At 42.4% G+C, this 26,601-nt stretch overlaps 1 protein-coding gene across 3 annotated transcripts in view; it reads right to left on the bottom strand.

Annotated features, from left to right (window-relative positions):
- RALGAPA2 (Ral GTPase activating protein catalytic subunit alpha 2) overlaps positions 1–26,601 on the bottom strand; it is a 324,975-nt gene that overhangs the window by 19,128 nt on the left and 279,246 nt on the right. For all 3 annotated transcript variants that reach the window (XM_069768931.1, XM_069768929.1, XM_069768930.1), the window contains one exon: positions 12,722–12,843. In XM_069768931.1, the coding sequence (XP_069625032.1) occupies positions 12,722–12,843 (122 nt within the window). The remainder of the gene's footprint in view (positions 1–12,721; positions 12,844–26,601) is intronic.

The raw sequence follows: 26,601 nt of genomic DNA, 5'->3' as shown, positions 1-26,601 counted from the left end.
ACTTTCGGTCTGTGTAAAAAATGGGGATCTGAACAGTCCAACAACATTTGTCCAAGTGCTGTCACTTTTTACATGGGCAGCACTCATACCGAAAATACCGTCATGTGAACTTCGCCTAATACTTCAATAACACAATAATTATAAAGCCATACAATTTATTATATAGGGCAAATATATTTTACAAGTATTCACTTATCTGCTATTTTCTGTCTTCTCAACATAAAGTTACGGTATATTGTAGGAAATTTAATTTGTTTACTTACATTCTACTTTCATTTAAAATTTTACATTTGACCTTTTAGCAAATTTTTCATGTTCAACTACACAGGCAATGTAATAGTGGCTTGCAAAGCGGAATAAAACTTTTTTTTTCCCCCTTTAACTCATTAAGGGTCAAATACCTTAATTGCCATCGTCTCCGCAACATAGAGGCAAACATTTTTAAAAACAAAAAAAATCCACACACTTTTTATTCTGCTCTGCAGCCACATTACATCCTGTTCAACATGAAAAATTCAGAGAAAGATCTTCTTTAAATTTTCTAGATTTCATTGGACTCCTGCTGAAAAAAATGTATTTCACTTAAAGGGATTATCAAGGACTACATTTTTTTTTGTTGATGATGAGCCAAAAGACAGGCAGGTGCTATCCTGTGCTGGCTCTGAGTGTTCACTGAATGCTCCTGCCGGCGATTCGGCTGCTCCACATCACCAAAGCAGCTCTTCTTCCAGGCTGTTCTGTAAATGGGCGTGACTGCCGACGTCATGCTGATTGACAACTTGCTGTCAATCAGCATGACGTCGGCAGTCACGCCCCGTCAACAGAGCAGAGCGGAAGGGAAGCAACTGATCTGTCAAGGTGATGTCAAAAGAAGCTGCAGAATCGCAGACAGCAGAAGTCAATGACCACCCTGTGCTTGCACAGATCAGCACTGGGAGGAACAGGCAGGTAGTTAGTCAGTTCTTAGGACCATGGTAAAAAATTAATATAGTCCTGTATAACCTCTTTAAAGACTAGGCTTTACATTATCCCCTTCCCAATACTTTATAAGGAGGTTCTGCATGTCACTACTGAAGTGTGGTGTGTTGGGGGGCTTGCAGTAGAGGTTCTTTGCTCCAGTCCATAAGGTTAATCACACTTTGCAGAATGGGTGTCATACCTGCAGTCAGGCTCCATGTATGAGAAAGTAGTCAAGGCTCTATTGCACTATTAATGTCTACGCTTTTCAACAATAAAAAAGGGGTCTACCACGATCAAAAAAAAATGTGCTAAAAAGGCAATAAATGCCATGAGGTAACTAAGCAAACACTACCTTTCCTAATTTCCTGCCACTGCTCCTTGAAAACCTCGTTCTACTTTTTTGCAGTGACCACGTGCAATCTACACAATTGACTGCTGCATAAAATGGGATGGATCACCAGGTGGACTAACAGTGGAATAATCATAGTTTATTATTTTTTGCAGTTCTTGACTTAAAGAGAATTTGTTGACTGTGAAAAGTCCCCTTAAAGTTTGATTAAGCATTTTATAATCCCTAAATACTGGAACCCCATGTTCTCATTCACAAGTTAGACTACTTGTTCCCCAAATTTACACAACGTAGCCATGTTGGCATGGCAATTTCATTGTTCAACTCATCAAATTAGTCCAACGTATGGTAATTCATAAGTAGAAGTGAATGCAGATCCTAGAGCTGTACATAGAGGTGGGAATACTTTGGGAATGTTCTCCTAGTCCTCTTGTACAATACATTACCATGGTGAATTTTCTTCTAATTCGATCACACATGTGAGGACCGAACGATAAAATAATTGTTGCGAGCGTGACTGCAGTTCCTTATGAAAACATAATTCAGTTAATTACATGAAAATTAATATAGAGCCACATAATTACTGTTAGTAATAATTAGGGCTTCAACATTTACTAACCTCTTGACATATGAAATAATAAAAAAAAAACAAAAAAAAACAGATTGTCAACTGGCAAAGATATGCAAATTGTCAACTATATGACCCAACAAACATGTTTATACACACATATAATTATGCTAATGTCCTATAATAGAGCTAAGGACGTGTTTTATCTAACGTGTATTGAAAAGTGACAGAAATATACCTAATTGAGTCAATTAGTGCAATCCTGTGGCTGGGGGCGAGATGCCTCGGGCTGCGATTTAGAGGGTCCATAGTATCAGAAATGGGCTTGTGTTGTCACAAGTGACAGACTTTGCTGTAGTCGTAAATTAACATATGTGACCCTCGATGATGTATTCATTAAAAAGAAATCGGTACGGTAGGAAACTGGAAATAATAATCCCTTAGATGATCGCATGAAAAATACAAGTGCAGAGAAAGCAGTCAGTCCTAGCTATATCTGCGCCCAGAGTAACAGGTACAGGGTCCGTTTATATCTATTAGTATTGGGCACAACCCTACTCCTCGTTTTTTGCAAATCATTAGCATGCAGAATGACCTCATAGTGAACAGATGTACATGGAGGCAGCCGTGATTAGATCAGTCCTCTCAGCGGTGGACGGTCCCCATGTAATTAACCCTTTGGACGTTCCATCTAGTTCCCTCCACATAATGATCATGGGCATTGTGCGGCAGCACCAACACTCAGCCTAGAAAGAGCAAATACTTCAGACCACAAACAGCTTGCTGAATTAGGGGGGCAACGTACTGCGAGAGCGGCTGCGAGGCCGGTCATACACATCATCTTCTCCAACAAATCTTACAGGAATTCACCAGTAACAAAAGGAGGAAAAAAATATCAGCTGCTCCTAAACAACAAGCATTTATTAGCCGGGACGACTGTATTAGCATCACTGACATGCAAAAAGTATTCAGCGCAGGGAAAGAAATTCTCTACAACAGATGTACATTCATTATGGCGCAGATCATTGTGCCTTTAGTATCAAAGTTAAAAAACATTTTTCCTTTTTTTTTTTGTTGTGACCCCATGTTTGAACTATTCTGTTATGAGACTAAACATGCCCCCAACTTGTCTTAGGCACAATGATCAACATCCATTGCAGTGCTGAAAGAGTTAAAAGGTCGTGATCATAGCGAAAATCAGTATTTCAGGAACATTAAAAAGATTAATAACGATGGTAAGAGTATAGGCAACACTGCGCACCGAGTAACAAGAACACGACAACGAAAAATATAGCAAAATGATTGAAATGTTTTAGTAATGTGGATGAATCCAGAAAGTTCCCATCCTGCAAGAAAGATGCTAGTAGAGGAGTTACAGGCGGAGATGGATTTCTAAGGCTATGTGCACACGTTGCGGATTTTGCTGCGGATCCGCAGCAGATCTGCAGCTCTGGGTCCGCAGCAACTTTCCATGCGTTTACAGTACAATGTAAACCTATGGAAAATGCAATACGCTGTGCCCATGCTGCGGAAAAAAAACGTGCGGATACGCTGCGGGTTACATTCCGCAGCATGTCAATTCTTTGTGCGGATTCCGCAGCGGTTTACACCTGCTCCTCTATAGGAATCCGTAGGTGTAAATCCGCAGGTGGAATCCGCACAAATTCCGCATATAAAACGCGGTAAATCCGCAGGTAAAATGCAGTGCCTTTTACATGCAAATTTTTTAAATCCGCTGCGGAAAAATACGCAGCCCTAAAAAATACATGTGCACATACCCTTATAGTCATCGGTGGTAGATTTATAAGAAGATGCAATGGAGATAAAAACTAGTTTTTAAAGGAGAAAAAAAAAGGAAAAATGTGGACAACTCGGCTCCTGCTGCCTAAAAAATAAGAAGTGAAAACAATGGTAGATGGAGCTGTAGTCAGGTGAAACCAACACTGTGTGTAAGTGAATAGAACAAACCCCTACATCCATGAAAAGCCCAACACATGGCAACACAAGGAGATCGCAGCATCCCATGGTGAGGAGCCATTTCTGCAGCTGCCTCTGACAGCCCTGGTAGCTCTGGTGAGGTAGTGGCTGGGAGAAGACCTGCTGCCGTCATCAAGGAAACTCCAGTTTGTGACATTGCAAAGAAGCCAAAAGCTACAAATACTGACTTACAACAATCTTCATATCATGAAGGTTACAAAAAAAAGTACTTTAAGTACAAGCGGGGATGAATGGCTGTTTAGTAGTGACTAGATGGTGGCCCGATTCTAACGCATCAGGTATTGTAGAATAGTATATAGCACAGCCCACGTAGTATATAGCACAGCCCACGTAGTATATAGCACAGCCCACGTAGTATATAGCACAGCCCACGTAGTATATAGCACAGCCCACGCAATATATAACAGCCCATGCAGTATATAACAGCCCACACAGTATATAACAGCCACGTAGTACACTGCCTAGCCACGCAGTATATTGCAAAGCCCACGTAGCATACAGCACAGCGAGGTAGTATATAACACAGGCCACACAGTAGATAACACAGGCCACGCAGTATATAACACAGCCCACGCAGTATATAACACAGCCCACGTAGTATATAACACAGCCACGTAGTATATTGCCCAGCCACGTAGTATATTGCCCAGCCACGTAGTATATCACACAGGCCACGCAGTATATAACACAGCCCACGCAGTATATAACACAGCCCACACAGTATATAACACAGCCCACGTATTATATAGCAATGTGGGCACCATATCCCTGTTAAAAAAACAAGAATTAAAATAAAAAATAGTTATATACTCACCTTCCTTTGGCCCCCAGATCCAGGCCAGGCGTTTAGCGATGCTCCTTGCGACGCTCCGGTCCCAAGAATGCATTGCGGCAATAACATGTGGTCATGTAGCGGTCTCACGAAAGTGAGAATCTAATGATTTTTTATTTTTTTAATTATTTTTAACATTAGATCTTTTACTATTGATGCTGCATAGGCAGCATCAATAGTAAAAAGTTGGTCACACAGGGTTAATAGCGTTAACGGACTGCGTTACACCGCGTTATGCTGCGGTGTAACGCACTCTGGGTAACGGACTGCTAAAACCCTATGTGGCCAATTCGCAGCCGGACTGTGCCTGTCGCTGATTGGTCGCGACCAATCAGCGACCCGGGATTTCCACGACAGACAGACGGAAGTTAGAAACAGACAGAAGTACCCCTTAAGCAATTATATATCTAGATGAGCGAATATACGAATATACTCATTACTCGAGATATCCCGAACACGCTCGGGGGTCCTCCACGAGTATTTTTTAGTGCTCAGAGATTTAGTTTTCATGGCCTCAGCTGAATGAATTTACAGCTACTAGCCAGCCTGAGTACATGTGGGGGTTGCCTGGTTGCTAGGGAATCCCCACATGTAATCAAGCTGGCCAATAGCTGTAAATCATTCAGCTGCTGCAAGGAAATCTAAATCTCCGAGTACTTACAAATACTCAGAGGACACCAGAGCGTGCTCAGGAAATCTCGAGTAACGAGTATATTCGCTCATCACCAGTGTTTATTGGACAAGACAAAATGTATCTTGTAAAATAGGAGGAAGCAGTAGTATCAGGTTCTTTTACAAGTTATGTTAAAGGCAATCTGTCACCATATTTCACAACACAAACAGCAGAAAATCTCTAAGACCTAATGAGACTGGTGTACTTACATTGAATATCAGACTAGTGTTGAATAATACTTTTGAAAGTTTTCCAGCCGTATATTAAAAGAAGGCGGATGGAGCCGGAGACCAGCGCTCTGTCCAATGTTTAGTATCTGCTCTCGTGTGCTACAGGTCAGATCCATTCATTGCAGCCAGAGTTGATCTACCATAGGATCCGATATTGATGACAGCCCTTTACAATGAGCTCCAGATAATTTTAATGTGAGATGGAAAAACTTTAAAAATTTCCATGCATCAAAAGTATAATGTAGGAATGGTCTAAGGGTGAAAGAAACTATTCTTAATGCACTGGAGCTTGGCCCGACTTTCAATAGAAATAGAAGGGGTTGTTCCCTTTCAGAAAATCTTTGCTCCCAGGTGTAGTTTGTTACAAAATAACAATCTATATATATAATTGCCTAAGGGTTTTTCTGTCTGTCTGTCTTTCTGTCTGTCTATCTTGGAAATCCCGCATCTCTGATTGGTCGAGGCTGCCAGGCCTCGACCAATCAGCGACGGGCACAGCGACGATGTCATAAAGGACGTAGACATCCCGCGTTTCTGATTCAGCAACGGGCACAGTATCGACGTAGATGTCATAATGGTTGCCATGGCGACGATGGTGTCATAAAGGTTGCCTCGACCAATCAGTGACGGGCACAGTCTGCCGCGAATTCTGGAATCATCATTGTCCATATACTACGGGGACATGCATATTCTAGAATACCCGATGCGTTAGAATCGGGCCACAATCTAGTCTACTATATAATTGTCTAAGGGTTACTTCCGTCTTTCTGTCTGTCTGTTATGGAAATCCCAAGTCGCTGATTGGTCGTGGCTGTTTTGCCGCGACCAATCAGCGACGGGCACAGTCCGGCGGCAAAATAGCCACTCCTTACTCCACGCAGTCAGTGCCCGCTCCATACTCCCCTCCAGTAAGCACTCACACAGGGTTAATGGCAGCGTTAACAGACCGCGTTATGCCGCGGTGTAATGCACTCTGTTAACGCTGCTATTAACCCTGTGTGACCAACTTTTTACTATTGATGCTGCCTATGCATCATCAATAGTAAAAAGATCTAATGCTAAAAAAAATAAAAAATAGCTATATACTCACCGTCCGTTGGCCCCTCGGATCCAGAACAGGCCTTTACCGCTCCTCGCGACGCTCCGGTGACCGCTCCATGCATGGCGATCTAGCGAGATGATGAAGTAGCTACGTCATTATTTCGCGAGACCGCAATGCACTCTTGGGACCGGAGCGCACGAGGAGCATCGGTAAATGCTTCGCCTGGATCCGGGGGCCAACGGAAGGTGAGTATATAACTTTTTTTGTATTTTAATTCTTTTTTTTTTTTTTTTTTTTTAACAGGGATATGATGCCCACATTGCTATATACTACGTGGGCTGTGCAATATACTACGTGGGCTGTGCAATATACTAGGTGGGCTGTGCTATATACTAGGTGGGCTGTGCTATATACTACGTGGGCTGTGCTATATACTAGGTGGACTGTGCTATATACTACGTGGGCTGTTATACACTACGTGGGCTGTGTTACACACTATGTGGCCTGTGCTATACACTACGTGGGCTGTGCTATACACTAGGTGGGCTGTGCTATATACTACGTGGGCTGTGCTATATACTACGTGGGCTGTGCTATATACTACGTGGGCTGTTATACACTACGTGGGCTGTTATACACTACGTGGGCTGTGCTATACACTACGTGGGCTGTGTTATACACTACGTGGGCTGTGTTATATGCTATGTGGGCTGTGCTATATACTACATGGGCTGTGCTATATACTATGTGGGCTGTGCTATATACTCCGTGGGCTGTGCTATATACTACATGGGCTGTGCTATATACTATGTGGGCTGTGCTATATACTATGTGGGCTGTGCTATATACTCCGTGGGCTGTGCTATATACTCCGTGGGCTGTGCTATATACTCCGTGGGCTGTGCTATATACTACGTGGCTGTGCTATGTACTACGTGGCTGTGCTATGTACTACATGGCTGTGCTATACTACGTGGCTGTGCTATACAACGTGGCTGTGCTATATACTACGTGGCCGGCCGCAAACAATCAGCGACAGGCGCAGTCCGGACGCGAAATGGCGCGGGATTCGAACCACGCTTCACTAATTGGTCACGGCCAGCCGAATCCTGTGTATTCAATGTATTATTCTAAAATCTTCATAAATAAACTACATACATATTCTAGAATACCCGATGCGTTAGAATCGGGCTACCATCTAGTATGTAATAATAAGTTTGTCCTAAAATAACAAACAATGCTTTACTCACTGTCCCTGGGTCCAGATCAGAGTCTGACTCTGCTCCAGGCGTCTGACTGTGACGCTGACATCACATCAACATCATGGCAGCTAATAACCCAGCTCAGTGGCTCTGTCCATGTAGACAGAACGCACCCCCTCAGAGCCGCCGAGCTTAACGATTGGCTGCAGCGCTGTCAACGTGACACCGCCGCCACAGCCAATACCAGAAACCAGACAAGCCCTTTAAGTAAATGGACATATGATGATTATCCTTATGGTTTATGATGTCTTATAGAGAGGGCCACATAAAATATATGCTCTCATCTGTAACCCTTTGTGGCTGTTTATGTAAAAGCACCGCTAACAAACATTTCCTGCTGAAAATAATAAGTAGGGGAAAATCGATCTCAAGCCACGTACACAGCAGCTAATTATGGAAGTTTTATTTTTTTTATTAATTGGAGTCGTTCAAAATTTGGCAGAAAGTTAAAAAAAAACACGAACAAAAAATAGTTTGCACCTGTCCCACTTCTATTAACTATTGAGAGGGGGGAATAAAGAGAATAAGGGCGAATGAAAAGCCTTAACGTCGGCGGTTCCCCAATGTTGCTTAGTATTCCAGTTCAACAAAGATAAATAGAGGCCATCCCAATGTTTCTTGACGCCTCTCCAGGATGCGGGGGGACGATTATGTAAATAGCATCGGGCCCTTTACTTCTGCCAGCTTGCTTATCTCCAAAGCCTTCTGCCTGCTGCTGCTGGCGGCCAATACAAGTGTGTGCACACAGCTCTTATCTCGGAACAAAGCTCGAGAACGGCACAAGGACGGAGGCCAGCAATGCTGGACAGTGACGCATGGCTGATTCTCTGCACCATTTATTTAGCCGAATTTCATTTCTTTTCTTCACGACTTCAGTTTTGATCAGGGATATTTATGAACTGAGCCAAATGGGAGATTAGAAAAGCAAGATGTCTAGGAGCGCAGGTATTAATTAAACTGAAGGGAGAGAAGGGTTTTAGATGGCTAATGACGGACATGTATCTGTGCTGATGAATTTCATCTATAGTCTGCAGACTGTAGCCAGCCCATTCGCTAAATGTGACGAGCGTGCGGAAGCTTTGGGTCTGTGAAAACCGCTGAAGCAATAAGTCGTCCGGCCCCTAGCTCTGCATGAGCGGCCCCAAGCCCTGCATAACCGGCCCCTAGCCCTGCATGACCGGCCCCTAGCCCTGCATGACCGGCCCCTAGCCCTGCATGACCGGCCCCTAGCCCTGCATGACCGGCCCCTAGCCCAGCATGACCGGCCCCTAGCCCAGCTTGACCGGCCCCTAGCCCAGCATGACCGGCCCCTAGCCCGGCATGACCGGCCCCTAGCCCCGCATGTTTTGACCTTATCTAAAGGATTTGGAGATCAATGCAAACATACCTGGGGTGATAGTTATGCATAGGAGTGTGATCCACAATGTTAATGACTCCAACATCTTAATTTAAGGTGCCCAAGAGGTAGCCCTGTAATTTGCAGTGTCATCTGAGGGACGACTGTAGTGTTTCATCACTCAGAGCAGCAAGAAGAGGCTGGTGAGAGTTAAGAGCAGGGAGCCCAGGAGAATGGCCGCCACCTAGACACCTGACATCACGGTATTGGGAGCAGTAAATCATGGAGTATTCTTTAATACATCTTGCGTGACCATCACCCGTGGTATGTTTACACTGCTCTCCACATCATTTATGTAGTATCAGCTGACACTCCCTACAAAAAATATTTAAAATTGGTTGTCCTATACTGTACATTTATCCACCATCACTGCAGGATGATAAATGATTGCTTGCGCTCTACTGACCGCTAAGACTGGAGTACTAAAGCCAAATGTTCCTCCTGACTACGAGACAGTAGTGAAGAGTATGAATTCCACTATGATCGTGGTTGTGCCCACTGCTCCAATGCCTGTCGCTGTTCTGCAGAATCTTCTCACTATAGCAGTATAGTGAGGTGGAACAAGGGGGCCTGTGACCCTCATTCTAGCAATTATTGGGTTTCCTGCTGACATTTATCACCTAATCTGTGCATAGATTCTAAAATGTCCGGACTGCAGCTCTTGTGGGTGACTACATGTAAATCCTGCCAGCCAAGACGTCCTGGAGGAGCAGAGGCCGTTGTAGAAACATTTTGGAATAGAATGTGCACTAAGTGGATATGGATGTTCAGAAAGCGACCACCTGCTGATGGCCATTATTCTTACATCCTCATACATGGTCTTAGCACTAATACAACCATGTCCTGAATATAATACTATTGTAAGCCGTTTCATGTAGCAAACTACACCTAACCTACTAGAAAGTGTCCCACTGGCCTATTTGTATTGCCTTGTGAAGCCCTAATCCAAATGTCTATGTGCGTTAGTCTTAAATGTATATAATAAATAATAATAATCTTTATTTTTATATAGCTCTAACATATTCCGCAGCGCTTTACAGTTTGCACACGTTATCATCGCTGTCCCCGATGGGGCTCACAATCTACCGTATATACTCGAGTATAAGCCAAGATTTTCAGCCCAAAATTTTGGGCTGAAAGTGCCCCTCTCGGCTTATACTCGAGTCACGGTCGGCGGGTGAGGGGGTGAGGGCGCTGAGGCATACTCACCTAGTCCCGGCGCTCCTGACGCTCCCTCTGCCCGTCCCACGGTCTTCGGTGCTGCAGCTCTTCCCCTGTTCAGCGGTCACGTGGGAACGCTGATTAGAGAAATGAATATGCGGCTCCACCTCCCATAGGGGTGGAGCCGCATATTCTTTTCTCTAATCAGCGGTAACGGTGACCGCTGATAGAGGAAGAGGCTGCGGCACCGAAGACCGTGTGGCAGGCAGAGGGAGCGGGATGCCGGGAGCAGGTAAGTATGTAATATTCACCTGTCCGCGTTCCACCCGCCGGGCGCCGCTCTGTCTTCGCGTCCTCTTGCTCTGACTGTTCAGGTCAGAGGGCGCGATGACGCATATAGTGTGCGCAGCGCCCTCTGCCTGATCAGTCAGTGCGGAGAGACGCCGGGACGAGACGCTGGGGAGCTGCAAGCAAGAGAGGCGAGTATGGCATTTTTTTTTTTATTGCAGCAGCAATGGCACAGCTTTATATGGCACAGCTATGGGGCAATAATGAACGGCGCAGAGCACTATATGGCAGCTATGGGGCAATAATGAACGGCGCAGAGCACTATATGGCACAGCTATGGGGCAATAATGAACGGTGCAGAGCACTATATGGCACAGCTATGGGGCCATAATGAACGGTGCAGAGCACTATATGGCACAGCTATGGGGCCATAATGAACGGTGCAGAGCACTATATGGCACAGCTATGGGGCAATAATGAACGGCGCAGAGCACTATATGGCAGCTATGGGGCAATAATGAACAGTATGGAGCATCTATTTTTATTTTTGAAATTCACCGGTAGCTGCTGCATTTTCCACCCTAGGCTTATACTCGAGTCAATAAGTTTTCCCAGTTTTTTGTGGCAAAATTAGGGAGGTCGGCTTATACTCGAGTATATACGGTAAATTCCCTATCAGTATGCCTTTGGAATGTGGGAGGAAACCGGAGAACCCGGAGGAAACCCACACAAACACAGGGAGAACATACAAACTCTTTTGCAGATGTTGTCCTGGGTGGGATTAAAACCCAGGACCCCAGCGCTGCAAGGCAGCAGTGCTAACCACCATAATGTATATTAGCTGTATATAATATACAGTGACACGCAAAGAACATATACCAGGTCTGCAGCAAATAACTCAGCCTGCAATATAAAGACAAGGCCATAAACATGTACAAAGAAGCAGCAGAGAAAAAGCTACGTACTTACTAAACCCAGCAGGAGGCCAAACAGGGAATAATGCTAGTTCCCAATTTTAACCAGAATGACCCACAGCTCCATTAAAATGTGAAAACTATAAAACCAAAGATGCCACATAAAACATTGCGCTCACATTTGTTTCTAGACGATTTGAGAAACAATAAGACCTTACACTTGTCCTATGGGCATCACCCAAGCATTCCTGTTCATTAATCCCTGACCTTGGTGTCTGGGCAGAATAATCCCTGTTTAGCATTAGCAGAAGTGACTTCTACTGTGATGGCCAATCTGTCCCCTGCTTTCAGTGCGGCATCCAAACCAGAAGACAGGCTAGCAGAAATGTAGACTTTTCTCCTTAGCAATGCACCTTCTTTAGTGTTTAATACAAGTTGTAGACCATCGGCAAAAGAGAGCAAAAATAAGCTCACTAGGTAAAGAGGTTTAAAGTAAAAAAAAAAAGTGTTGTGCCATAGATTAAAGATCCTCACTAATTACTGAAACGAAGGGGCTTTTTCTGGTAAAACAAGAAAAGATTACATTATAGGTCCTGCAATCGCCAGTGGGGGGAGCTAAAGAGCAGAATGTATACAGAGCCTTGTAGTGGTGCCTGCAGCCAGAGTGGTATATTTCACACTATATGTGTGATTTTTGTTCACTAGTGGATATTACCTTTATACTCCTGGATAAAACAGATTAACAAATAAATGTATTTTTCTTACTGCATGGTATTAACAAGAGTATTTTCTGATTTTTCATATTTTCAGCACTCCAGCTAATGTGTTGTTTCAAAAGCAAAAACAGGAGGATATAAGGTAGACCTCCGTCCAGAAAGACGACAACCTAAGTTGTTTTGGTTTCAGAATGAATACTGATCAGATTCTCTGTTGCTCTGTAATTAGAACCTGTATATCAAAAGTGCTCTATTGGCCATTAGGGGTAAAACAGAATAATAATAATGTCCAATAATCATCTATACAAATCTCTACAGATAGTAACACTCACCTAAGCCAACCAGAGAGTAGCTGGGGGTCGGAGAGAACACTTGAGCAGCAAAGTCTTCGAACGTCATCACCTCTCTGTGGTTCTGAATTATTGCTTCAAGGTATAGAGCCCTTTCCTCGTAGCTGGAGTGATTAAGTTAAGGATAAATCAAGGATAGATCAAAATAACAACAAAAAGTTACAATGCACTGAAGAGTTTAGATGGCAATTATAAATTACATAGCGATCTGGGAAAAAAAAATCAACACAACAAGCCAAACCACAGAACAGTCAAATACAAAAAATTCCATTAAAACACAGTAGTATATTAGACATCAAGTATAAAAAGCCACTTTATACTACATAACTATGAAATTATTATATTTTCTGAATCTTAGTTTTACATTTTCAAATAAGTCAAACAAAAAAAAAAATTAAAGCGTATCCAACTTTGATTTTTTTTTTTTAAGACAAACTATGATTTAGTCAGGTTGTTACATCAAATGCTTGGAGGAAATGAAAAACTATTCTGTTACATAAAAGGTAATATTATAAAAGCCTGATTCTATGCAGCCTAAATGGTTTCCGCAGTGGCCAAGTAGCTGACTGACCGGTAAATGCAGCGTACCGCCTCTTGTCTGGGCAGTTTGTGTGGCTACAAATTATCAAAGTGCTGCTGCTGTGGTCATTACTGGCTGAACTAGTTAATGAATTAGCTTCCAAACTTGTTTGGAGAGAAGACACACGCCCAAACTCTTTTCTAAGGGGAAGGAATGATGCCATTCACAGCTCATTACAAGCATGCTTATTCTGCTCAGAGCTTGGCTGTTGCCAGGGCTCCACGCTGCACATCGCCACAGCAAGCCTCTGGTCCTGTACACAGCGGGATACAAGGCTTGAGTGGCCGTCTGGCGGGCAAGCACTCTGACACTAAGCTGGCACGTGCTGGAACAGCAGGAGCAGGCTACTGCGTGACAAATTACTGAAAGAGCCCAGCTAAACTTATGTCAGATTGCCACCTGAGCCACAGACCTCTCTGGGCCTGCCATCTTTTTACTATTCATTTGTCACCTTTTTATTCTGCATTCTGCTCAAAAGGTTGGTTTGAGGATGTATCACCTATTAAATACCCTGTGTAATATACAGGACCCCCAACTCCAGCCAAGCTAGAGATCTGTATCGAACATCTCTGTACATATGCCTTGTATGTAGCCACCTACTTCACATTTATCCATGTCTATGTATCCATTCATCTACCCACCTCATATCCAAGTATCCACCTACTTGCTGTCTATTTCATCTCTTATATAATGTAGTAACTGAATCTCAAAATACATACATGTATGTATGTATGTATGTATGTATGTATGTATGTATGTATGTATGTAATATATATATATATATATATATATATATATATATATATATATATACACTCACACTGCTCAAAAAATAAAGGGAACACTTAAATAACAGAATATAACTCCAAGTAAATCAAACTTCTGTGAAATCAAGCTGTCCACTTAGGAAGCAACACTGTTTGATAATCAATTTCCCATGCTGTTGTGCAAATGGAATAAACAACAGATGGAAATTATTGGCAATTATCAAGGCACACTCAAAGGAGTGGTTCTGCAGGTGGGGACCACAGACCACATCTCAGTACCAATGCTTTCTGGCTGACTTTTGGCCACTTTTGAATGGTGGTTGTGCTTTCACACTCGTGGTAGCATGAGACGGACTCTACAACCCACACAAGTGGCTCAGGTAGTGCAGCTCATCCAGGATGGCACATCAATGTGAGCTGTGGCAAGAAGGTTTGCTGTGTCTGTCAGTGTAGTGTCCAGAGGCTGGAGGCGCTACCAGGAGACAGGCCAGCACACCAGGAGATGTGGAGGGTTCCGTAGGAGGGCAACAACCCATTAGAAGGACCGCTACCTCAGCCTTTGTGCAAGGAGGAACATTAGAAGCACTGCCAGAGCCCTGCAAAATGACCTCCAACAGGCCACAAATGTGCATGTGTCTGCACAAACAGTTAGAAACAGACGGCATGAGGATGGTCTGAGTGCCCGACGTCCACAGATGGGGGTTGTGGTCACAGCCCAACACCATGCAGGACACTTGGCATGTGCCACAGAACACCAGGATTGGCAAATTCGCCATTAGCGCCCTGTGCTCTTCACAGATGAAAGCAGGTTTACACTGAGCACGTGACAGATGTGACAGAGTCTGGAGACGCCGCGGAGAGCGATCTGCTGCCTGCAACATCCTTCAGCATGAGATCCTCAGACCCCTTGTGAGACCATATGCTGGTGCAGTTGGCCCTGGGTTCCCCCTAATGAAGGACAATACCAGATCTCATGTGGCTGGAGTGTGTCAGCAGTTCCTGCAAGATGAAGGCATTGAAGCTATGGACTGGTCTGCCCGTTCCCCAGACCTGAATCCGATTGAACACATCTGGGACACCATGTCTCGCTCAATCCACCAACGTCACTTTGCACCACAGTCTGTCCAGGAGTTGGCGGATGCTTTAGTCCAGGTCTGGGAGGAGATCCCTCAGGAGACCATTCGCCGCCTCATCAGGAGCATGCCCAGGCGTTGTAGGGAGGTCATACAGGCATATGGAGGCCACACACACACACAACAGAACATAATTTCCTTGTCTTGAGGCATTTCCACTGAAGTTGGATCAACCTGTAATTTGATTTTCCACTTTGATTTTGAGTATCACTCCAAATCCAGACCTCCATGGGATATTCATTTTGATTTACATTGATCATTTTTATGTTTTATCGTCCTCAACACATTCCACTATGTAGTTAATAAAGATTTGCAACTGAAATATTTCATTCACTGATATCTAGAATGTGGTATTTTAGTGTTCCCTTTATTTTTTGAGCAATATATATACACACACACACATACATACACATATGTATAGACACTTCCATATATACAGGGCGGGCCATTTATATGGATACACCTAAATAAAATGGGAATGGTTGGTGATATCAACTTCCTGTTTGTGGCACATTAGTATATGGGAGGGGGAAACTTTTCAAGATGGGTGGTGACCATAGAGGCCATTTTGAAGTTGGCCATATTGGATCCAACTTTATTTTTTTCAATGGGAAGAGGGTCATGTGACACATCAAACTTATTGAGAATTTCACAAGAAAAACAATGGTGTATCGTCCCAGATGGAAGCCTTTTCTAAATGATGCACAAGAAATCCTGCAAACACTTTGCTGAAGACAAGCAGACTAAGGATTACTGGAACCATATCTTGTGGCCTGATGAGACCAAGATAAACTTATTTGATCCAGATGGTGTCAAGCATGTGTGGCGGCAACCAGGTAAGGAGTACAAAGACCAGTGTGTCTTGCCTGCAGTCAAGCATGGTGGTGGGAGTGTCATGGATTGAGGCTGCATGATTGCTGTAGGGAGCGACAGTTCATTGAGGGAACCATGAATGGCAACATGTACTGTGACATACTGAAGCAGAGCATGATCCCCTCTCTTGGGAAACTGGGCCACAGGGTAGTATTCCAAAATGATAATGACCCCAAACACACTTCCAAGACCACCACTGCCACTGCTAAAGAAATATCTACAGACCTAAACCCTATTGAGCATATATGGGGCATCTTCAAACGTAAGGTAGAGAAGCGCAATGTCTCTAACATCCACCATCTCTGTGATGTCATCAATTAGAAGAGGATTCCAGTGGCAATCTGTGAAGTGCTAGTGAACTCCATACATAGTATTTAAGGTTGAAGGAAGACTTTAAGTCCATCTAGTTCAGCCCATAGCCTAACCTAACATGCCCTAACATGTTGATCCAGAGGAAGGCAAAAAACAAAACCCATGCGGCAAAGAGTAAGCTCCACATTGGGGAAAAAATGTCTTCCCGACTCCACATACGGTAATCAGACTAGTTCCCTGGATTAACACCCTATCAAGGTATCTAATATGTATAACCTGTAACATTATACTTTTCAAGAAAGGAATCCAGTCCCCGCTTAAATTTTAGTAATGAATCACTCATTACATCATCATACGGCAGAGAGTTCCATAGTCTCACTGCTCTTACAGTAAAGAATCCGAGTCTGATATTATGCTTAAACCTTCTTTCCTCCAACCGCAGAGGATGCCCCCTTGTCCCTGTCTCAGGTTTATGAGTAAAAAGATCATCAGAAAGGTCTTTGTACTGTCCCCTCATATATTTATGCATTGTGAAAAGATCACCCCTTAGTCTTCGTTTCTCCAAACTAAACAGCCCCAAGTGTAATAACCTATCTTGGTATTGCAGACCCCCCAGTCCTCTAATAACCTTGGTCGCTCTTCTCTGCACCCGCTCCAGTTCAGCTATGTCTTTCTTATACACCGGAGACCAGAACTGTGCACAGTATTCTAAGTGTGGTCAAACTAGTGACTTGTATAGAGTGAAAATTATGTTCTCCTCATGAGCATCTATGCCTCTTTTAATGCATCCCATTATTTTATTTGCCTTTGTAGCAGCTGCCTGACACTGGCCACTAAATGTTAGTTTGTCGTCCACCCATACACCCAGGTCTTTTTCATTAACAGTGCCCAAGAGAGTTAAGGTTGTACTGGAAAATACTGGTGGCCACACAAAATAGATACATTCAGCACAATTTGCCCATTTTCACTTAGGGGTGTACTCACTTTTGTTGCCAGTGGTTTAGACATTAACCCCTTCACGACATGCGCCGTACTAGTACTGCGCATGCAGTGTCACCCCCTTTGATGTGGGCTCCGGCGGTGAGCCCACATCAAAGTTGTTTGTACAGCTGACATGTGCGCGCAATAGCGGCGGGTGAAATCGCTATTCACCCGCCGCTATTAACCTGTTAAATGCCGCTGTCAAACACGGCCGGATATGACGTCATCGCCGACCCCCGTCACATGATCGGGGGTCGGCGATGCATCAGGAAGGTAACCATAGAGGTCCTCGAGACCTCTATGGTTACTGATGCAGGCCTGCTGTGAGCGCCCCCCTGTGGTCGGCGCTCACAGCACACCTGCATTTCAGCTACATAGCAGCGATCTGATGATCGCTGCTATGTAGCAAAGCCGATCAGGCTATGCCAGCTTCTAGCCTCCCATGGAGGCTATTGAAGCATGGCACAAGTAAAAAAAAATGTTTTTAAAAATATGAAAAAAATATTAAAAATATAAAAGTTTAAATCACCCCCCTTTCGCCCCATCCTAAATAAAACAATAAAAAAAAAAAAATCAAACATACACATATTTGGTATCGCCGTGTTCAGAATCGCCCGATCTATGAATTAAAAAAAAGCATTAACCTGATCGCTAAACGGCGTAGCGAGAAAAAAATCTGAAACGCCAGAATTACGTTTTTTTGGTCGCCGCGACATTGCATTAAAATGCAATAACGGGCGATCAAAAGAACGTATCAGCGCAAAAATGGTATCATTAAAAACATCAGCTCGGCACGCAAAAAATAAGCCCTCACCCGACCCCAGATCACGAAAAATGGAGACGCTATGGGTAACGGAAAATGGCACTTTTTTTTTTTTGGAATTTTTTTTCACCACTTAGATAAAAAATAACCTAGTCCTGTTAGGTGTCTATGAACTCGTAATATAGTTAAGTAAAAAGGGCAGCACACTGCAGCGCCAAAACATGCAAACTTGAAAACACGAAATTTGAACTGCATTACTGCACTCCCCGCCTCCTAGCCACAGGTGTTTTAATTATAGTAGGTCCAGTACCCCTCCACAGAGAAAGAGAATTTGAGTCCAAGAAGAGGTTTCACATGTACCCATTCAGATGGAGACGTTTATTCTCAGCGAGGTAGGTCAAGCGTAGGACCTCGTATAAGAGAGATGCCGTAAAGTGGCTACGAGGTACACATAAATATGGCCATTTTTATGCGCTAAAAGCTCTAATTTTTCATATTTCTAGTGCAGTAATGCAGTTCAAATTTCGTGTTTTCAAGTTTGCATGTTTTGGCGCTGCAGTGTGCTGCCCTTTTTACTTAACTATATGCGAGTTGGCGACTCTGGGTTCAGCACCTGTTCACACTCAGTCTATGTTTGGATGTGCAGGTCAGGTTTTTGAAATGTATTCTTTAGCCTTCTGATCGTGCACTCCCCGCCTCCTAGCCACAGGTGTTTTAATTATAGTAGGTCCAATACCCCTCCACAGAGAAAGAGAATTTGAGTCCAAGAAGAGGTTTCACATGTACCCATTCAGATGGAGACGTTTATTCTCAGCAAGGTAGGTCAAGCGTAGGACCTCGTATAAGAGAGATGCCGTAAAGTGGCTACGAGGTACACATAAATATGGCCATTTTTATGCGCTAAAAGCTCTCATTTTTCATATTTCTAGTGCAGTAATGCAGTTCAAATTTCATGTTTTCAAGTTTGCATGTTCTGGCGCTGCAGTGTGCTGCCCTTTTTACTTAACTATATGCGAGTTGGCGACTCTGGGTTCAGCACCTGTTCACACTCAGTCTATGTTTGGATGTGCAGGTCAGGTTTTTGAAATATGAACTCGTAATGACCTAGAGAATCATAATGGCAGGTTAGTTTTAGCATTTAGTGAACCTAGCAAAAAAGCCAAACAAAAAACAAGTGTGGGATTGCACTTTTTTTGCAATTTCACCGCACTTGGAATTTTTTTCCCGTTTTCTAGTAAAAGACATGGTAAAACCAATGGTGTCGTTCAAAAGTACAACTTGTCCCGCAAAAAATAAGCCCTCACATGACCATATTGACGGAAAAATAAAAAAGTTATGGCTCTGGGAAGGAGGGGAGTGAAAAATGAAAACGCAAAAATGAAAAAGGGCCGCGACTTGAAGGGGCTGTGTGTTGGGTTATTTAGGAGGGCACACCAAATATACACTTTTCTACAAGCTGCACAGTGACTACTTTACATTGTATCAAAGTGTCATATCTGCAGTGTTGTCCCATGAAAAGATAAAATATTTACAAAAATGTGAAGGGTGTACTCACTTTTGTTAGATACTAATATACATACACACATTCTATCTTTTCAAATGTATATACAGTATCTACCAATTTCATCTACCACACAGCTTACTACAGTACCTAATGGCAAGACGCTCTGCAGTGTAGTGAGCTGTCCATGGTGCTGAATTAGAGTCCTGATAAAACCACAGATATTAATGCATTTATTACTTTTATTTGCAAACATAGCGTGACACCAATCACACGATCAGGTTCTAAAAAAGGCATAGAGAGAATGGACACTTACCACACACGGCAATGGAGTTATACAAAACAACTGATTCTTTTATAAGCTGCTTAAGCTAAATATTGTTTAAATCCTCACCAGCATCTGCTACTTAGATTTTGCCTTTTTTTTTTAAATAAAAAAAAAAACCCCAGCATCATTTATCAATGTGGGTTAGCGGAGCAGTGTGCCTGAATACGTCTGTTTGAAGAAGGAGAACTTTTGTGTGACTGAGCTGCTCATTCAGTGCGTGCCGTGAAAGGAATTCTACGGTGCTCGGTCTCAAAGACAATAATAAAAGTAAATTAAAATGTTTCTTCTGGAAAGAGAGGGCTTCAAACAGAAAAGCTTTGTATCAGCACTAAACGATTCCGAATCCCTCCTCCCCGAATTGACAGACTAGACGAGCACAACATTAACATTCCACTTTTCACATTGCTATGGCCCCATTTTATTAAAATAATTTACATGTGAACGTCGAATATTCTTCAACACATCAGAAAACAAAGATGACAGGAGAGAGATGACCGAAGGAAAAAAAAAGGACATTAATTGCGAAATGCTAATTTATTCTAATATACACCTGTTCGATGATACGGAAACAGAGACAACAACAAGGGTCGGAAAAATAAAAGAATCAAATTATTTTCTACATTAGAAGGTAAACAATCACCGGGAGGCAGAAAAAGGGCCGTAACAAAGCTGCACTCCAGTATTTCAAAGGTCCGGAGTCTAAAAGGAAACTAATGAAGATTATAAATTAGCTGACATTCCAATAATTTATACAGGCGGGTCTATTACATAGGTCAGTCGGTTTCTAGTTTGCCTAACCACTGGACTGTGATATCTAGCTATATGGACCATGGATAGAGAAAGCGTCTGTCTTACAGCTCATGCAGGCATGCCCTTATCCTTATATAGCTCAGCTTCATTCCTAGAGCGCTGGGATCTGGACTCCAGCTTAGCTACAATGCCTACCGGGAGTCTGTGGAAGTCTTAGACACTCACCCAGCCTCATAATTAGTCCCTTTTCCCCTCCCTCTGTAGTTCTGCCATCTGATTGGTTGCTGTGTATAAACACATCTATAATAGGCACTCCAGGAAATCAGTACAGTGAGAACAAATTTCTATTACAGTCATTGAAAGAATGATTATAAAGTACAGACTACTAACCACCAGTGAGAAAATGATCATCAGAGTAAAGGGGCTTAGTAAGCCGAAGAGGTTGTCTATGGTATGGATGAAATATGAGGATCACTTTTTGAGGCTTTTTCTGATCACCAAAGTGAAAAAACAATTACAAAGGTCTACTGATTTTCATACAAAGCTGCAGGAAAAAAAAAGAAAACTATTCAGCCAGTTCTCAGAGGGTTCTATCGAGAACTTTTGCAAATAGATAGGTTATGTACATCTCTGACACCACTGGTAGGTACGTTTCTTTTAAAGTTAATCTTAGATAGTGGGACATGATTAGCTTCATAATACAACATTTATATGTGCTAATAAAAGTATTTTTTTCCATTGCACTTAAGGGGCAAATAGCTGTTTTAAAAGGAGTATCCATCATTTAGGACACTCCTCTGCTGGACAGAGAGGACCACCATAAAGAAAGAGTTGCACTAGGGCACAACGACCGTGTTCGCAGAGGGTGTAACCAAAGTGATGCAGCAGGGGGGCACCAATATCAGCACCTATTTCACTTGGATATGCATCCTCAGATACCGCCCTCTGAGCTGGCTATGGAAGAGGAGGCTGCATGTCGTGAGAGTGTGTGTGTGTGTGGGAGGGGGGCAAGAAGATAAGAATTTTTTTAAAAATTTGTTGGACAAGAGTGGCAAAATGTGGAACATTATAACAGGAAGGGACTCAAAATGGGGAAGGTGCCCAGGATGGAGGACATTATACCAGGAAGGGGCCCAGGATGGGAGACATTACTACATGTGGGTAAACATGTCTTTATAGGATCTAGAACGCTACAAAAGCCCATACATCTGACCAACATGTAGTTGTGGGCCCAAGTCAAATTTTTCACCGGCGCCCACTGGACTCAAGTTATGACACTGGTGGCACTTGTTATTCTATGCCCAGCCAGTCTGTAATTCCACTGTTAGCCTGCAGCAGCAGAGGTATAAGAAAAAAAGATGCCCCATAATGCTGTATTTATAGGATGGATATTGACATTCTTTTGGGTGGAAAAACACTAAGTTTATTAAACCTTTATGTCACTGTGTATACATAGCTTTATATTGTGGGATCACGCACACACAATATGAACAGGGAAATGTTAGCAACAAGAAATGTATTCATGCTACAGACAAGTTCCCAGAATTCAAGATAAAGACTAATTTTAAAGGCTCAATAACTGGTGGCTGAAGAAGTAAAGTTTCTGTATGGTTATATGCATGACGTCCTGAAGGTTTGTAATCCTATACTTTCATATTAAGGCTCTTGAATTTCAAAAAAAATATAGGGGATTTTCCAGAAACACCAGAAACGTCAATCATACAATTGTGGTTACAAATGGAAAAGAATGGCTGACAAAGCTAATCCCAATGGCCAAAGATGTAACACTGGAGAAATAAAGTAAGCAATATACAAAAGTGCACTGTACTGTGATTCTGCAGAATCTCTCAATAACGGACATAAAATAATCAACTGGAGTTAATGGAAAGGTTCTAAAAACAGAAAGAAAGAGAAGGACTAACTTGAAATTAGGAAGGACGGTGCACACCCGACAGCCTAGGACTGGACGGTGCACACTCGACAGCGCATGACTTTTCAGTGAAATAGTTTACACATCTTCTAAATAAGACAAATTCAAGTTCATGCTCTAATTAGGATTACAGGGTTTTTTTTATTTTAGAAGGACCTAAAACATGAACTTAGTGCATGTCTATCTAACAAATGATCACAGCAGCTGCAGAAAATGTGGTAATTAATTAGTTCTTCCTCCGGCTCACAGACAAGACAGCAGGTACATATAGGAGCAATTTTGCTGGCTAGCAACAATGGAGAAAGTCTACAGGAAATCTGTCTGCCCGACCTGTGAAAAACAAACGGTGATGCGCTATATACAAGGATACTATCCAGTACAAACCATGCTACAAAAGCAAAAAATCCCTGCTCAGGTAATAAAAAGTAATCAAGGGAAGAATCACTTCTATATGGACAGATAATATAAGTGACGACTCAACTAAAGGGTCACATTTCAGAAAATGGCAGGGGTTAAGTACCCAAACTCAGCCCTGACATTTTTTCTCTCCGAAAATTGCCGCTACTCCCATAATCAAGGTGATGGATATTGCCTTGACTTTAATCTACCCCTTCAACCCATCTGATCGCCTTCCAGAAACTGTGCTGACTCCTAATATTAGATGACAGTAAAGACTTCACCATGGAGCAGATGGGCACTGGCTGATGACATTTACCATGGCACGGCCATCCTGCCCACTCCATTCTGCTGTGCCAGGGAATGAGGCCAGAATATTAATTTATGGGCACTATATGTTAGCAAACACTGGGACATTAATAAAATATGTCCTAACAATCATCGCACCATCATGGAATATGCGACCATGGCTGATTAAGTCATCTCATTCCAATGTTTGTCATTTTTATTGTACGTAAAAGACCTCTGATTTTCATCACTGTGCGTTGGATCAGATTTTCATTAATCTTTGGTCAGCATGCCAGTTTTCACTGATAAAAAATAAAAATGCAAATTTTCTCCGATTACAATGTTAATCACAGACAGCACATGGACTGCACACAGATGCATATCTGTGATTTTTATGGACCTGCAGACATACTTCAACCCTTGACATGCATTAAAAATAATCATGTCTCTGTGATTTCTCACAGATCACTCGGTCTGCAAACAGACATGTGAACAACCACATATAATGTTACAGCTGGAAGGGACCTCCTGGGTCGTCGTGTCCAACCCCCTGCTCAATGCTGGAGTCACTAAACCATCTCAGACAGATGTCTGTCCAGCCTCTATTTGAAGACTTCCATTGAAGGAGAACTCACCACCTCTCGTGGCAGCTCACCGTCCAAAATTTTTTCCTAACATCTAATCTGTATCTTCTCCGTTTCATACTATCTATGAAAATCCCATATAGGACATGTACATTACTCATGGATGTGTGAATGAGGAATAAGTTAAGAAGATCCCACAGTATGCTTACACCACCAATAATATTATGGTGGAAATGCAATCAATACTATAAAGTGTGTATCATTGCTATTATGATAGATATGTAGACGTCTTAGAAATCCTCATGTCTAAATGTAGATTGCAATTGCAGCAAATCTTGGCGTCCTGGAAGGCAGGGTAATTTAGAGGTCTCGGCAGCTCTCCTGATGAAAAACTGTGACAAACTGTTATTATACTAATGGAAATAAATTAACTAAATAGCCCTACCATTATTTACTATGGCAAATAATCATGGCACCAGATGACTCGATCAAGTGATTTGCGAACGGTCAACAGATAATGAATTCAGGCAAGATGAGCATTTAGGAATCAGTCCATTTATTAAATTAGAAAGTTTTTAAAAATAAGACGTCATATGAAGAAGTGGCAGCTCACAGAAGCTCAGAATTTCTCATTGGTTATGAAAATGTGAATTTTCTCTTTAAATGCCATAAAAATGGAAAAAACAAGAAAAACAGAGGTGAACCTTACATGAACTCTCTGTAATGCATTGTGTTCACTCATTCAATTCATCTAAAGACAAGTCAAAAACACTGAATATGGACATTAAAAGAAACATCATCAAGTCTGATTGACTCATAATAAACATTGCCAAAGGATAATTAGCCATTAGATGGTGCAATTAAGAAAAGTATTTTATTAAAAGCCCAAAGAAAAGCCACTAATACAATGTCATCATGCTTTTCTTTTCTGAGTAGCAATGACAATCATTTGTAATATGTTAACCTTGGTTCCACAAAAGTCAAGGTAAGCTTTCTGCATTAGTATGATTGCGTCGCAACTTAAAAGTTCAAGGTAAAGGGTGATCTAGTGACCATCTCAAAAGGTCTGAAATTACTGGAAGTTCACCAGCGACCTTGTTTCTGGGAGGAAAACAATGAAGCTGCATCATAGTAATGCTGTTAATACTTTTGTGACTAGCAAATAATATAACTGCCTAAATGAAAAAGAAATGAAACACTAAGATCACGATTCATCAGGGCTGTGGAGTCGGTAAGCCAAACCTCCGACTCCTCAATTTCCATGACACCGACTCCACCAAAATGGGCTCCGACTCAGACTCCACAGACCTGCGATTCATCAAGCAGTTCTTGCCAGAACCCTGTCGTAAAACTGCTTGAAAGGTTGCAAAACTTGTGTAACAAAAACTTTGCAACTTTTGCCGTTTTAAGTCATGGCTCGCCCAGCTCTGCATACTATTGGAAAAATGGATGAAGTTCTGACAGGGCATGACTAAGAGCACCCAACATATACATCCTAACTTAAGCCACAAAGAAAATTACAACAGAAATGTTTCCTACTGCCCGGCTGGCGTACTTGGAAATCCATTAAGAAGTGAATGCCTCTTAATGAATGTGGCGCATCTTATTCCAGCACTCATCATTAAGATTGACGTAGTAATCATCATCTTAATGAATCAATGTTCATGTCTGCAGATGGAGGTTGTGGCCATGACCTGGACTTCTCTACAAGAACGCTTTCATACCTTGTTTTCCAGTGTTCATCTTCGGTAAACGTCACAAGGTTTTCACAATGTTGGTCCCGGATGGATGCCATTGTATAGGAGTATAGTGGTTCTTGTGTCCCTTGAGCAAGTTATACTTTTTCTTACTGGATGCTTTGCTAAGAATGAAGAGGCACAACAACATATACCAACCCAGGGAAGGCCATAAGGACATTGTAATGGCCTCGATCGGGTCAACGCCAAGTTACGGAATCTGTTTCTGCAATGCCGATTAAATTCTATGGCAGTAATGGAAACATTTGCATTTGACTGTGTTGAACTTCTTGATGCACTTATGTCTAGACTTAACTTCCCCAGCCTGAAAAGCTTACAAGGAAATAACGTATAGATTGCCCTATTTCGTAATAAGTAACCTTTATTCAAATCATACCGTATACAAACGGTCTATTCTGCATCTAACTACATCATCCAATAATTGTAATGATTGCTGTTGATTACTTATTGATGTAGTATAATTCTGCCACCATATAATCACGTGCGCAAAGTCCTGTTTTTTAGTAATGACTCCAGAGACTTACGCTTATGGTACAAACTGGCTCGCCAAACTAATGCAAAACCATTCAGTATTTTCCTATTTGTCTTATCTACTTATAAAATGCAAAAAATACAGTGATGGTATCTCAAGAAGATACATATGGAATTCGAAGAAAGCTCTTTAAAGCACCCATGAACACTACAAAGTATTCTTGATTCAGTTTGAGCATCTCAGAAAATGAAGTAGAAAGACGATGCAGAGCTAGGAGCAATCAATGGTTGAATGTGATCCATTTTCTCATTTTGTCTGAAAAGCCTCCTATAAAGCTTAAGTCACTTTCTCTATCAAGTAAGACGGCTGTGCGTGCTTTCTGAGTGAAATTCTCAAGCCTGTAACACAAATGACCACATTACCAGCGCATGCTGCCGAACAGCTGGG

Source organism: Ranitomeya imitator, chromosome 5 (assembly GCF_032444005.1).
Source record: "Ranitomeya imitator isolate aRanImi1 chromosome 5, aRanImi1.pri, whole genome shotgun sequence".
In the NCBI taxonomy this organism is placed as follows: Eukaryota; Metazoa; Chordata; class Amphibia; order Anura; family Dendrobatidae; genus Ranitomeya; species Ranitomeya imitator.
Note: the sequence above shows the minus strand (reverse complement) of the source record. Positions and strands in the feature narration are given on the sequence as shown.